This window comes from Chiloscyllium punctatum, chromosome 2 (assembly GCF_047496795.1).
Source record: "Chiloscyllium punctatum isolate Juve2018m chromosome 2, sChiPun1.3, whole genome shotgun sequence".
Classification (NCBI taxonomy): domain Eukaryota; kingdom Metazoa; phylum Chordata; class Chondrichthyes; order Orectolobiformes; family Hemiscylliidae; genus Chiloscyllium; species Chiloscyllium punctatum.
In genome coordinates this window covers 86,091,525-86,106,983 of record NC_092740.1, presented here as the reverse complement: position 1 = coordinate 86,106,983, position 15,459 = coordinate 86,091,525, and the positions used below count along the sequence as shown (strand labels likewise).

The 15,459-nt window shown below is 38.8% G+C and overlaps 1 protein-coding gene across 4 annotated transcripts in view; it reads right to left on the bottom strand.

Annotated features, from left to right (window-relative positions):
- The window catches only part of pcsk5b (proprotein convertase subtilisin/kexin type 5b), a 375,643-nt gene that overhangs the window by 135,418 nt on the left and 224,766 nt on the right, over positions 1-15,459 (bottom strand). For all 4 annotated transcript variants that reach the window (XM_072585118.1, XM_072585127.1, XM_072585146.1 and 1 more), the window contains exons 15-18: positions 10,913-11,012; positions 8,230-8,423; positions 5,478-5,562; positions 4,121-4,224 (exon numbers count right to left, since the gene is read on the bottom strand). In XM_072585118.1, coding sequence (XP_072441219.1) covers positions 4,121-4,224; positions 5,478-5,562; positions 8,230-8,423; positions 10,913-11,012 — 483 coding nt within the window. The remainder of the gene's footprint in view (positions 1-4,120; positions 4,225-5,477; positions 5,563-8,229; positions 8,424-10,912; positions 11,013-15,459) is intronic.

The window sequence follows — 15,459 nt, the reverse complement described above, 5'->3', positions numbered from 1 at the left end:
GGGACACAGGTTCAAAATGAGAGGGGTGGGGGAGTGGAGTTTAAAGGAAGTATGAAAGGCAGGTTTTTCACACAAAGGGTGGTGAGTGCCTGGAACATGTTACAGAGATGGTGGTGGAAGCAGATACAATAGCAGCATTCAAGATGCACCTGGACAAATATGTAAATGGGAAGAGGATAGATTGTAAGTGAAGACAGTTTTAGTCGAGAAGGGCAAAATGTGGTGGTGCAGGCTTGGAAGACTGAAGGGACTGTTCCTGTGTTGTATTGTTCTTTTGTTTTAATGAGGTCATCTTTCATTGAAGCAAACATGCAATGCTGAAGGGTCAATTTCAATACCAAATCAGAAATTTATTATGCAAAAGAAATTAAGCTAGCCACAAAAAGACACGACCCTCTCTCCCTCGTAGCCCTACACATGGATGAAAAAAACCCACCATTTCAACTGGGACAACACATCTATCCTGGAACAGGCTAAGCAAAGACATGCCAGAGAATTCCTAGAGGCCTGGCACTCCAACCACAACACCATAAACAAACACATAGATCTAGATGCCATCTATCAACCCCTCAGAAAACGAACAGGAAATGACATCACCACAAACCCCATCCAGGGGAAAGATATAAATAGAAAGCAGGAGACAACAGCTTCGCTTCACTTGGAGATCGCCACTGATGATGTTACCGAGCCAGGTAGTGAAACGTCTGGATATCAAACCTACAGCTCAGTGAGCAAATCTACACCCGAAACCTCAACCTGAGCTACAAACCTTCACAAAGCTTGCAAATTAAAAAAGAACAGAGTGAAGCAAATTATTTATCCAAAAACAATTTCAAAGATTTAGGACTACCTGGTAAAATACATGCCCTTAATTCCATAAACATTCCTTTCTAGTACTGACACCAGAGAGAATTCCCTTTTCTTTCACCTCTAACAGCCTTAATTTACCTTCTTAAGAATCAGGTGGCCTCTTTCTGGTATCTTCATACTACCAGAGTTTAAACTTTCTTAGCTTCAAATAATGCCTTCAGGGTCATAACCAAACACTCTGGTCTGGAAAATTCAAACTAAATGGCTTAGACTGAGGCAACATATTTCTTCACAATTCAGGACCATATCCTCTCATCAGGAGCAACAGTTTTATACATCCAGCTTCAGCCACGTCTTCTGCAAAACTGCCAAATCGAATCCTAAAAAAGTTTTTGTGAAGATCTGTGTGATGGGTTGTTGGCCGGTTCGCCAAGCTGATGGTTTTGTTTTGCAAATGTTTCATCCCATTCTTCGGTGATATCTTCAGTGCTGTGGAGCCCCCGAATGAAGCGCTGTTGTTTTGATCTGCCCAGAGTTTATACAGTTCTGTCAGTCACGGTTGGTGGTTCTATTTCTGGTTTTGTACTTAGTGGGCAGCAGATGGGGTCTATTTCAGCATGTTTGTTTATGGCACCAGTGGATGAATACCAGATCTCTAGGAATTCCTGAGCTTGTCTTGCAAGCACACCACCTTATTAACAACATATTCTCCAGGATCAAGTTCACCAGAGAACAAGAGAAAGACAACCAACTCCTGTTCTTGAAACATATTGGTAGAATAACCCAATGAAGAAACAACAGTGAATTCCTTATCAGAGTCTGCACAAAGGCTACACATACAGACCAGATTCTTAATTATAAAAGTAACCATCCCAAAGTTCATATGCAGAGCTGTGTCAAGACTCTATTTAAATGAGTTATAACACACTCCAACACCCCAGAGCTCTGCAAAAAAGAACATCTATACAAGGTACCCTAACAGCTTCATCCACTGATGCCTAGCACACAAACAACACTAAGACACTGTGCTCCCCAAAACTCTGACCACCCTACCCTATATTAGAAACTTCTCAGAACTGACTACTATACTCTTAACGCACTCTGGGAATAATGACAGCACACAAACGAACAGCCACACTTCACCAGCTACAAAAGACCCTATTCACACAACATTCAGGATGAATGTGACATACAAAATACCATGGTGAGAAACGTTACATAGGATAAACAGGCAGGAAACCCACCACCAGAATACATGGGCATCAGCTTGCAATAAGGCGACATGACCAGCTCTCCCTCATGGCACTGCATTCTGGGATATGCAAAACAAAGACAAGCTCAGGAATTCCTGGAGGCCTGGTATTCATCTACTGATTCCATAAACAAAGATGTTGAAATAGACTATCTACAAACCACTACAGTACAAAACCAGAAATAGAACCACCCACTGTGACAGACAGAACTGTATAAATTCTGGTCAGATCACAACAACAGCACTTCATCCGGAGACTCCACAGCACTGAAAAAGTGTTACCCAGTAGGGGGACAAAACATTTACAAAAAAGAATCAACTGGCTCTGTGAACCAACCAACTATTGAAATCTAAAAGCTTTTCTCTCAGATATTGGTATTTCCCCCATTCAAAAAGGGGAAAAAAAATCCTTGACCTTCTAAATGAAAGGCCAAACACACAACTGTATACTTCCTTTACTCAAAAACCCAGAGAAAAGAAAACCCCATTACAACAATAAAAAATCGGAGTAGCAGCTTATTCACCCCTTTGAGCCTGCTTCACTATCAAATAGAATTGCTGATCTTCTATTTCAATGCCATATTTCCACTTATCCCCATACCCCTTGATGCCTATAACATCTTAAAAAAAAATTACACACTTGGAATTCTGTCCAAATATAATCCGCATTTAACAAATAAATCACCATGGTTACAGAAATGCTTCCAAGTTAATTAAAAACCTTCATATACAGACCAAAACCCACATACCATTAACTCAAACCCAAATTCTAAAATAAATGATACATACTTACCTATACAGAATTCATCCTAAATTGCAGTAGAATGACTAAAAGAGAAATTGGAGGATTGACCGGATGCTCTCATGAATAGTTCCATTTTGCTGCTTCATTCCCACCCCTTCCTAACTCCTTCTATTGTAACAAATTAAACATCTCAGGCTTGGAACATAATATAATATCAACACATACATCTTTTTGTTAAATTTAAAAAGTATTCATTTGACGGAAAAATACCGTACTTGCATACCTACACTAAGTAAATGGTCCAATTTAGATCCCCAAAAACGACAAAAAGTCTTTGGCAATTAGTTAGTCAAATAAACATTTTTCTCCAGCTTGCCATATTCACCCCACAAGCTAATCTCATGGACATTAAACAGAAGTGAAATGATATATTGGTCTTTATAGTGAGATTGGAGCACAGGACTAGGTAGGAGTGTGTGGTGCTCGAAAACCACAACAGGTCAGGCAGCAACTGAGGAGGAGAGTCTACGTTTTGGGCAAAAACCCTTCATCAGGAAGGGCTTTTTCTGGAGAAACATCAGGAAACGTCAACTCTCCTGCTCCTCGGATGTTTCCTGACCTGTTGTGCTTTTCGAGCACCACACTCTCATACCTAGTCCTGTGCTCCAATCTCACTATTAAGACCAATATAGCATTTGACTTCTTCACCACCTGTTTCATGTCCATGTTCCAGCACCACACACTCGACTTTAATCTCCAGCATTTGCAGTCCTCACTTTCGCCTACAGGACTAGATATGTCTTGCTGCAATCATACAGTGCCTTGGTGAGTCCATACCTGGAGTATTGTGTGCAGTTTTTGTCTCCGTATCTGAGGAAGGATGTTCTGGCTATGGAGAGAGTGCAACTAAGGTTTATCAGACTGATTCCTGGGTTAGTAAGACTGATGTATGGAGAGAGACTGGATCAGTAAGATCTATATTCACTGGAGTATAGAAGAATGAGGGGGCTCTCAGAAACCTACAAACTTCCACAGGACTAGGCAGGGTAAATGCACGAAACATGTTCGTTGATAACAAGGAGTCCAGAACAGTGGAGCACAGTTTAAGAATATGGGTCTGTGGAATGCTCTGCTGTAGGAATGGGTTCAGGCCAACCATTGAGTGTGGTCAAGGTGAATCAGATGTAGTTTTTAGGGCTAAAGGGATCATGCTTATATTGAATGGCGGATCAGGCTCAAAGAGCAAAATGACTGGCTCCTGCTCTCATGTTCTATGTTTCACAACAAAAAAATGGCTTAAATAGCAAAGTTACCTGCACATGTTGCACAGGATACATGACATTTTTCACACTCCCTGCTCAGTGAATTAAAGTAAGTTCCAGCTTCACAACTGAAAACACACTTTTGACCTTGCAATCTGTAAGGAAAAGGAAAAATACATCACTGAAAAACAATGGTCTGATAACATATATAACATCTGAGATCTGGAAGATGATTTCCTATACAAGTTAAATGACATTATTAGAAATCACCAACTCTTTCTGGAGCAACCCACGGAGATGCAGGATGAATGTGCAAACTTCACAGACAGTCCCCCTAAGTTGGGATTGAACCCGATTCCTTGGCCCTGCCAAGAGGTAGTGCTAACCACTGAGCCAACATTTGAAATGGAGAAAATTACAGTGTTTTGGACAGAGAGGATAATCCCATTAATGGTTGTGTTTCCATTAGAAAAATTCACACAAGCATCATGTGCTAAATGGCCTGTTTCTGTACCGTAAATTTCTGAAGTTTTTTAAAAAGTGATTGTTTAACCCAAAACAAATGCAGTGGAATGTTTGTCTTTGGACATTAAAGAGCTAAATTTGACATGTGTTAGCAACTTGGCTATCTTAGCTATATTCAATTCGGAACATAACAACTCATCTGACTATCTAAGGAGCAGGCAATCAAATTAAAGAAAGTGAAACAGAGTGGCTTATTTACAGTTGTGCTAATATATTTTATACACGTGGATGACTTGCAGATTATTCAAGGTACTGAGGTCAAATGCACTATCTTTACCATCATCCAGGGTAGATCACCTAGGTGAAAGTCTTAAGATTATCCTGGGCAAATAACACTGCAATTTACCAAGTAAGCCATTGACAATGTAAGTAATCAATAGAAGGATATTGGAGAATCAATTTCTCCAATTGATTGGAGAAATCTGTTGTTATCTTAGTCAGAACCAACTATTAGATGGAGATCTGTGCCATAGGCAATAACCGAATTGGAGATTCAGAATCATAGAATCCCCATAGTGCAGAAGCAGGCTATTCAGCCCATCAAGTCACACTAACATTCTGAAGAGCATGCCATGCAGGCTGACATCCCCCCCAACCCTAATTCTGTAAACCTGCATTTCTTCAACTGAGCCTCTGAATAAACTATACTTGGGGCAAGTATGACAAATCTGATTTTAAATGATTAAATGCAAAAAAAAATGTTTAGAAATCTAAAGATTTGCTTAATACCAGCAAAAATTACATTTCACTGTTAAATTCTGAAAACAGGACTAGACAATACTTTGGAAGTTTATACAAGAACAGGGAGTCTCTTAATTTTTTTTTATATACATAACCTTATTGTTTTCTTTTGTGACAGGAAGAAGCCAAACAACATTCTTACCTCCATCCTGGTCTACAATCTGTACAATGGTGGAATGCACTACATTTCCTGCAGTTCTCACTACATCTTTTACACATATTATCACCTGGAAGGAAACAGAAATACACAAGGTAAGACAGAAGTCTGATCTGCAGTAGGGGAATGGGAAGAAAAATTTATAAGACACTGGTGCAAAAGCTACTTACTGCCAGACGCACCTGAAAACATACCACCCACTTGTTGAATAGTCTTCCAAGAAAACTGTTAACCACACGTGCACATTAAATCTTTTGCAAAATTTTGCAAGGTAAATAAATATCTTTCCCTAAACAAATAGGTTTCCAGTCTAATAATATAGAGAAGCAATGGTTGGCAAAGTGTTTCAGAAACTTCATTGCACTAACAATTCACAGAAGGGATTTTACTTTCCTATTGGATACACGGCAGGAATGATCTAGACTATTTCAGCATAAGCCCTAAGATTTGTGGGAACACTCACTTCTAAGCATAGGAAAAGTGAATTGGCTTGTGTGTTTGGATCACTTCATTTACCTTCATGTCGGAACATCTTAACTCAAATATTAGCTTTCTGCCTGCGCACTTGGGAAACTCAGAAAAAAACACTGGCAAGGAAGGAAGGTGGAAGATCACAATGCTGCTTATTCTATTTGCACTTTGGTTCAGAGTATTCTCCAGCAAAACTTTGATTTCCCCCAAGAGTTCTTTTATACCTTCCAGAATCTTGAAGGTTCTTTCATTTTTTTCCTGTGACCAGCCAAGGTGCATGGGAGAGCCCTTAAGGATTCACTTTAATTCTCCTCAGCATCCCAGTATCTTTCTTAGATTTCCAAAGTTAATTGCCCGTAGTGTTAGGTGAAGGTGTAAATGTAGGGGAATGGGTCTGGGTGGGTTGCGCTTCGGCGGGTCGGTGTGAACTTGGGCCGAAGGGCCTGTTTCCACTGTAAGTAATCTAATCTAATCTAAAAAAATCTAATCTAATTTTCTCAGACCTTAGGAACAGAACAAAACCAATCAATCAGTCTGTCAAGTCTACTCTGCTATTCAATATAATATGATTGATGGAACACCTTTTCCATCTTCTGCCCCCACTCTAATCGCCATGACCCTGTGGACCACTAATCATCAGAAAACAGTCAATCTTGACTTTAAACATACTCAAAGACAGAGCTTCCACAGTCCTCGGTGTTAGAAAACTCCAAAAGGAAAGAAAAGTTTCCTCATTGCAAGCCTAAGTGACATCCTTTTAAACTGTGCCCCTGGTGCTGGACTTCCCAATCCAGGAAAACATCTTACCTACATTAACCCTGCTCACCCATTTAGGTATTTTGTAAGTTTCAATGAGACCACCTCTCACTCTTTGAAATTCTAAAGAATGCAGACCCAGTTTGGTCAGTCTCTCTTCAATGGGTAATCTTGCTTTCCACTGAACAAGCTTGGTGATCCTTCACTGCATTTCCTGATGATTATAATATCTTTTCTGAGATAAGTAGACTGCACACAGTATTCTAGTTGTTGTCTAACCAAGCTCCAATATAGGTGAAGCAAGACTTCATTTCTCCTGTTCGTAAATCCTCTTCAATTACAGGCTTATATTCCATCAGTCTTCCTAATAGTTTGCAGCACCTCCATGTTAACCTTCAGTGTCTTAACAAGGACACCAAATTCCTTGGATTCTTTTGCTGATCTCTTCTAATATTGCAAGGTAAATTTAGTAAATGTAATTTGTCATGCACTTGGACTTTTTATTCCAAAAACTTTGGCTCACTTGCTATTCCTGTTTAGTGACCTCAGTACAGCAACACCAATAATTCCTCATGGTTTTTATGCTCCTTGTTCTAGATGATGGTGGATACACAACTGTGTTCTCTTGGCCTTTAAAAATTAACGCTGTGAGCTTTCTCTCAATCTTCTAAGTTGGCACACCTCTTATTTCAGTGGGAAAAACATACAACAGAGACCACACAAAATGGTAGTTCCCTGCAACCTATCTGCATAGCAATGTAGCTTACCAGGGATGTTCCAAACACAAAATTAAACTAATTATGCACCATCTTCAAAACAACATTTGATTTTGAAATTCACATGAAAGGTTTATATTTCTAGCCCTCTCACTAGACTTACTAGTTCTGCCCAGAAACTTTGTTTACAAATTGATTATTTGCTTATTTGATCTGGTTACTATATTAATACTTTAAATTCCTTATTGAAATAATTATACACATCCTCTCTCCAAAAGAGCTGAGAGATGGATCAGCAATTGTTTAAGCAATTACCTTAAAATAAATAAGAGTAATCATTTGAATTTTAGTTACCAGAGTTTTGTTTACTAGTTTCTCAATCAAGTGTTTCCATTTAAAATTAAATTTCTAAATTAAAAGTTATTTCCTAAAATGTATCACTTATGAAATCAGATATTCATAACAGCAGTCAGGGGAGCCAATGAAGAACTCTCACCAAAAATATTTCGATTAACAATAAAAAGATAAGAGAATCAAAAAGCCACAGAAGAGTCTAGAAGTAGATGTTAGGCAATTCAACATGAGACTTAATAGCTCAAAAGGAGACAGCATCGATAGTTCAAGACTCGAGATTCTACACTGAAACAACAAAAGAAGCAATATCAGTTTGTTCAAGCAGTCATAGTCGGAATCAACATAGAGGTATTGATCAATTCCAACAATCTGTAAAAATCACCATTCAAATCATCTTATATAATTATTGCTTTAATCTAATTTGTATTTTAAAAACATACCTTTATCGAGGTAGAAACTATCTGAGCAATTAGGTATACAGACATTAGTCTCTTCATTCAAGTGGTAGCCACTTTTACAGGATGTGCATTGGTCACTCCGGCTTCCTACACATACGTCACAAATTGACCAGCATTTTTTACAACGTTTCTTCTCATCACCAAAGAATCCGCTTGGGCATTCAGGAACACAGGTTCTGCATTCATGGCAAATGACCAACGTTAGATTTGGAATTCTTCACCCTTTCCTCAAGAGAGGCACATCACACAAATTTCTTAAAAATGTTACTTAGTATTCAAACCTAAAAAAATGATTTATCCCAGACCAATCACTAATGCATCTGCTACTTCATTAGCAGTGTTAATTGTCCAAAGTCCTTGGATTCAGGAGAAGTTCAAACAGACTGTAATGTAACATGTAAACTCTTGGTATTCAAGGCAGAAGGGGGCAGAAACCAAGTAACTACTGGCAAGTTAGTTTGATATCTGTCACGGAAAAGGTGTTCGAATTAATCGAAAAAAATCATTGCTACACACACTTGGAAAAACTCAAGGTAATTGAGAAGAGTTAGCATAATTTCAAAGAGCAAAGGGCAATCATGGTTAACCAATGTATTGTAGTTCTTTGAAGGAGTAATGGGGAGCTGTCTTGTCGCACAGTGGTAGTGTTATTATGCTAGACTGGAAGGCTGGGGTTCAAATCACATCTGCTCCAGAGGTGTGCAATAACATCTCTGAATAGGTTGATTAAAAAATAAGTTAAGCTTTTAAAAATTAAAGGAGTAACACGCAGTGTGGATAAAGTGGAGCCTGTTGACATTCTCTTTTTGAACTTCCATTAGCCATTTGATAAAGTGCTACATCAAAAATTATTGTGGAACTAAAAGCTCATAGTATAAGGGGTAATATATCAGTATAGATAGACAATACGCTTGCTGATCTGCATAAATGGGTCTTTGATTGGCAGAATGTGATGACTTTTTACAATTTACATCAACAACTTCAACGGATGAGAGTTAAGGTATGGGAGGTAATCTTTGTCATCTTCAGGTTGAGCAGGAATGTACGTTGTGAAGGTGACATAAGGAAGATGCAGACAGATTTTTAAAAGTTGTAAGTGTGCAAAATTTGGAAGATGGAGTATAATGTGAGAAAAAGTGATGTTGTTTCCTTTGGCAGAAAAAATATTATTTAAATTGAGAACTGCAGAATTCTGAGGCACAGAGAGATCTCGGTGTTCTGTGCACGAGTCACAATATGCAGGTATAAATGTCATCAAGATAGTTAATGGAAATGCTGTCTTTTGTTACGAGAGGAATTGTAAAAATAATGATCCAATTATACAGGGCATTGTTGAGGCCACATCTTGTTAATGAGGGCAGTTTTCTCACTTCCTTGCCAAAATAACCAGATCATTAGCAGGTTGAGAACACAATTAAATGCTTTGCTAATGCTCTTTAACTAAGCCTCAGCATAAACTTTTGAGTTTCCCCTGTAAATTCGGGAAAGGGGAATGATGATGCAGCAATACTGTCAAGGGGAAGGTTTCGAATAATGGGATTTTGAGATAGCAGCAACTATAGTAGTAGAAAGGTTGATCTGCTCACTCAGCCTTTCATTCTTACCTGAGATACTGTGGGATTTGAGGAGCTGTCCAACTCCCATCAATGTACAGGCCTGTGAGCATCTATGATTTGTTCAAACTGGCCTTGGGAGTCAAGGTAAACAGGGTCAAGAGTGAGACCGTGTTCTTTGAGAATGAGGTTGACCAATCCTTCAAGTCCTTCAGAATCAGATCAGATTACCTGAAGATGCTGGTACTATGGTTTAGAGGGGCCAGAGCATGCACTAAAAGCTGGGGAAGTGCTTCACCACATGGACGCAGAAACCAAGTGTGCGGCAACAATATTCCTTCTCGATTATCCTGGTCATCAGGCATGTACTGCACGTCTAGCTTATTCCCCAAGCCTATGTCACAGCAGTCACCTTCTACTTTATCTGAGGGATACCATGTAGAAAACCCTGGTTAGAGGAGTGATAATTATCCCAAACCTCATTCTCATGGCCACCTCTGTGTGGGGCTGCCTCATACTTGGGAGTGTGCCCTAAGTATGCAAACACCAAGTGTCACTATGTACTGAGGTACTACCTGTCCTCTGTTTTGTGGAGGATGGGTCTGGCCTCATTGCTTCAAAAGAATTAAGACTGTAACAAGTCACCCATCTTTCATGGAAAGGTTTCAACTGAAAAATATCTTTGACCATATCCATCAGGCATTGGTCAGCACATAACATCTTTGATACCTTGCAGGAAAAGGAGACAGTTGATACTGTCAGATTGTTCTCTGAGCACATTGAAATTTCTGGCATGAAGTAGTCTGCCAAATAACTTGAACAATCAAGCATTAAGATGCAGCTCTGTTGCTGGGGAGAAGGCCTCTCCTGTCAGATTGTGCATGCACACCTAAACTCCCAGTGCTACCATACACTATTGAATGCCTTGCTAAACAGCTGCATGAGATTTCTCTACTTAATTTCCAACTATCCAGGTGAAAGCGAGAATATTTTGGGATAAAGTTATCTTCCTAAGTTGACACTTTTAGTAATTAATTTCCTCTCATACATCCATACTTCTTTTCCATTTGGATAAGAAAATTCTATCCCTGGTTTCTACTGAGTTGACCTACCTTGTATTGTTTTTAAACTTGAGGAAGTAATGCAAACAATCAATGCATTGTTGGGGCCCAGGTCCATCACAACCATTATTACATTCAGTATGACAAGGTCCTAAACAAAAGAATTTTAATGTAATTTAATTCATTTCTCATTTTTCAAAATCAAGAGAAACATTTTATATAGAAAATGTATCTGTAAAATTCTGAATGAATATTGCTGAAAAACATGTTTTGAATACAATTCAATTTTGCTACTCAGAATGGAAAATACTGATGATAAAAATAAAGTTTAAATTTCTTTCACTGTATGAAGTCCCTACGATGCCTTTTGATATAAAGTGTGTAGGGATTGCACCCTCTTCACAAACCCACAGAAACAGGAACTGAAATTCACTTCAAGCAGTATGCACATTTTGTGTACAGTAATAACTTAGCTAAACAATGTAATCCAATGAGCATCTGACAGTCTTATCCATAGCAAGGAAAGTTATCGTTACGAAACAGAAATCTCAGGTGAGAACTACTTGGTGAAATAGGATTTTAATCCTTGTTTTATTGAACAACTTCTGATTTTAATTACCATGATATGTAACCACTAAAATGCCCATAATATGATGGTATCAAGATGTTTTCTTTGACAGATTTTTGTAAAATATGCAAGACCTGGAATTATAAAATCATTGAAGCCCATGGTAAAGGGGGATATTCAACCTGCCATGTCTGTGTCAACCAAAAGAGGAGGAGTTTGGCAGGTGGAATATAATGTGGTGAAATGCGAGGTTATACACTTTCTCAGGAAGAACAGAGAAGCTGAATATTTAACTGGAGAAAAACTGCAGAGACCTACAGCACAGATGGATTTGGGAGTCCTTGTCCATGAATCATAAAATCCATGGGAAATAGAAAGGCAACTGGAATGCTGGCCTTTATTTTAGAGTCATAGAGATGTACAGTATGGAAACAGCCCCTTCGGTCCAACCTGGAAAAAAACTGAATTTAAATTCCACCATCTGTCGTGGGAGGATTTGAACCCAGATCCCCAGAGCAGTATCAACGTTGCTGGCTTAACAGTCCAGTGATAATACCACTAGACCATCACTTCCCTGTTGAATGGGAATAGAGTATCGAAGGAGGGAGGCTTTGCTAAAACTATAAAAGGTACTAGTCAGAACATAACAGGAGTACAGTGAACAGTTGTGGGCCCCTGATCTAAGGAAAGATAAAAGGCATTGTAGATACAGAAGGTTCATTAGGCTGGTACCAGGTATGGAGGGACTGTCTTACGAAGAGAGGTTGATGAAATTGGGTCTGTACTATACGGAAGAATGGAGGGTGACCTTATACAGGACATGACAGGGTAGATGTGGAAAGGTTATTTACCCTTGTGGGTGTGACTAGAGAACATAATCTCAGAAGCTGTCACACATTTAACACCAAGATGAGGAGGAATTTCTTCTCCCAAAGGGATGTGAATCTGTGGAGTTCTTTACACCGAGGGCTATTGATCCTTGGTCATTAAGTATATTCAAGAAGAGACACATTTAGAATCAGTCAGGGAGTCGAGGGTTATGGGGGAAAGGCAGGAAAGGTGGAGTTGAGGATTATTAGATCAGCCACATTCTTATTGAACAGGTCAGACTAGATGGACTGAATGGCCTACTTTTGCTTCTATATCTTATGCTCTTGTAGAGCTAACTAGTCAAGACCCATTTTCAAGTTCTTGCCTTGCTTTGTATGTTATAATACCTCAACTGCTTTTACTTTTTTTAATGCAATAAATGTTGTTGTCTCTAATATCCTTTTAGCAGAGTGTTCCAGATCCCTATCACTCTCTCTCAACCTCACCTCTAACAATACCATTAACTACCTGAAATATATACCCCTTAATCATTAACATTTCCGTTGAGGTAAACAAGTCCATCCAATACACGCTGTTGAGACCTCCTATAAGTTTATACAGAACCATTAAATCTAACCTCAGCCTTCTTACTTCCAATGAAAATAACACAGCCAATCCAATCTTGCGTCATAGCTATAGCTTTACAGTCTTGGCAAAATTCTCACAAATCTCTCCTCTATCCTTTCTACTACAATCCTTCCTTAAATGTGGTGTGAAGAACTAGCTGGTAAAGAGCTGGACTATGCAGTTCCAGCATAACTTCTTTGCTCTTAGAATCTTTCTTGGCTCAAAGGAACTTATTTCATATATTTTACTAATTACCTGAACCTCATTTAATTCCTCAAAAAAAAATCAGTGTCAGTAAGCTCAACTCTCTTAAATCCATGGTGAATTCCTTTTTTATTTAAATCCATTCCTTTCCAAAGAATGGTTAATCTGTTCTTCAGAAATTTGTCTGACAGTTTTTTTCCCTTTATTGCAGTGGAACTGACTAACTTGTAAATATTCAACCCAAGCCTTTTATAGTTAAAAAGACAATTTCCAATCTAACCATTCATCTTACATCACACCTATAACTAGAGACAATTGTAAAATGGTCAGCTATTTTCTCCCTTGCAGATTTTTTTTGTTTAGAACAGATACACTTCATCCACATCTGGTGATTTAACATGAGATAGACTCTAATATTTCCTCTCAAATTGATCTCACCAAATATTTTGCACTCTTGTTTTCAAAGACCATGTCTGCGGTGTTTTTCATTTTGCAAATGATAAGTCTCCATTATCAGTGTCCTATTATTTTTGTACTTCATAAATTTGCCCACATACTTGCTCTTGTATCACCCTCTGGCTTGTTCGAAGTTAATATTACTCCTCAGAGTTAGTGCGCTTTTCCCTGACCTTCAGTTAAACCAGCATGGAGCCATTTCACAATCTTTCTAGCATGTAATCCCTTTTCACACCTATTTCTTCCATGGGAAATGGTATTAGGGAAATTGAGGGAATTGAAGACAGGTAAAACTTCAGGATGTTAATCTGCTAAACCAGAGTACTAAAGAAAGTGGCCCTAGAAATAGTGGATACTTTGGCTGTCATTTTTCAGGATTCTAAACACAGTCTGGAACTGTTCCTGAAGATTGGAGGGTAGCCAATGTAACTCCTGTATTTAAGGGGAGTGATCAGGGAGAGAAAACCAGAATTCATAAATCAGTCTGTTGGGTAGTGGTGAAAATGCTAGAGGCCAATGTGAGAGAATTCATAGCTGAGCACACTACAAATAGTGGCAGGATCAGGCATTCAGCACAGATTTACAAAAGGGAGATCTTGCTTGACAGGTCTACTGAAATTCTTTGAGAGTGAGTGTGACTAGTCGAGTTAATTAGTTATTTTGACTTTGGAAGACTTTCAAAAAAAATCTCACAATAGACATTAGTTTGTAAAATTAAAACATGTAAGATGTGAATTGTGTATTGAGATGGACAGAAAACTATTTGGCTGACAGGGAAAAAAAGATTAGGAAAAAGGAGCTATGACTACAATGAATGGCAGAGCAGGCTCAGAGGGCTGAATTGCCTACTCCTTATCCTATAAACCTATTTTCTAAAAATTGTCTCAGATTTAAAATTAACAATTGAATTAGTGTTCACCACTGTTTGAGGAAAAGTTCCAAACTTCCATATGTGATTAGCACAGTGGTTAGCACTGCTGCCTCAGTGCCAGAGACCAGGTTCAATTCCTGCCTTGGGTAACTGTCTGTGTGGAGTTTGCACATTCTACCCGCATCTGCGTGGGTTTCCTCTGGGTGCTCGGATTTCCTCCCACAGTCCAAAGATGTGCAGGTTAAGTGAATTGGCCATGCTAAATTGCCCGTAGTGTTAGGTGAAGGGGTAAATGTAGGGAAATGGGTCTGGGTGGGTTGCTCTTTGGAGGATTGGTGTGGACTTGTTGGGCCGAAGGGCCTGTTTCCACACTAAGTAAGTAATCTAATGTGTGTGGAGAAGTGCTTTATAACATCCCTCCTGAATGGCATGGCCCTAATTCTTAGACTATGCCCTGGGATTCTAGAAACTTCAATTAGTGGAAATAGTCTATCTTTATCTATCCTGCTTTTCCCTGTTAACTACTTGAAAACCTTGATTAGATCATCCCTTAACTTTCTAAATCCTAGAGAATGAAGACTTAATTTGTCTAATCTCTCCTCATACCTTATCCTCTTAAGTCTACATATTATCATGTAAACCTGCATTAAACTCTTTCCAGGGCCAAAACATCCTTCCCAAGGTGTGGTGCCTGGATCTGCTCACAGTACTCTAAGTGAGGTCAAACTCAGGTTTGGATTAACTGTAGCACGTCTACAAACTTATACTCCAGCCATTTACATAGGAAGGTCAGTACTCCATTAACCTTCTTGACTATTTTCTGTACCTGTTATGTGGCATTTTGAAGAGTAGTGCACCTGAACCTCCAAATCTCTTTGGACATCCACTGGATTTAACTTTGTGCCTTTTAACAAATATACCCTGATCTAATCTTTTTCAGTATGAAATGGATAATCTATAATTTCTAATATTCAAATCCATCTGCCTCAGCTTTGCCCATTCACCTAGTCTATCAATATCCTGTTGTAATTTTATACTGTAATCAAGATTGTCTACAATGCT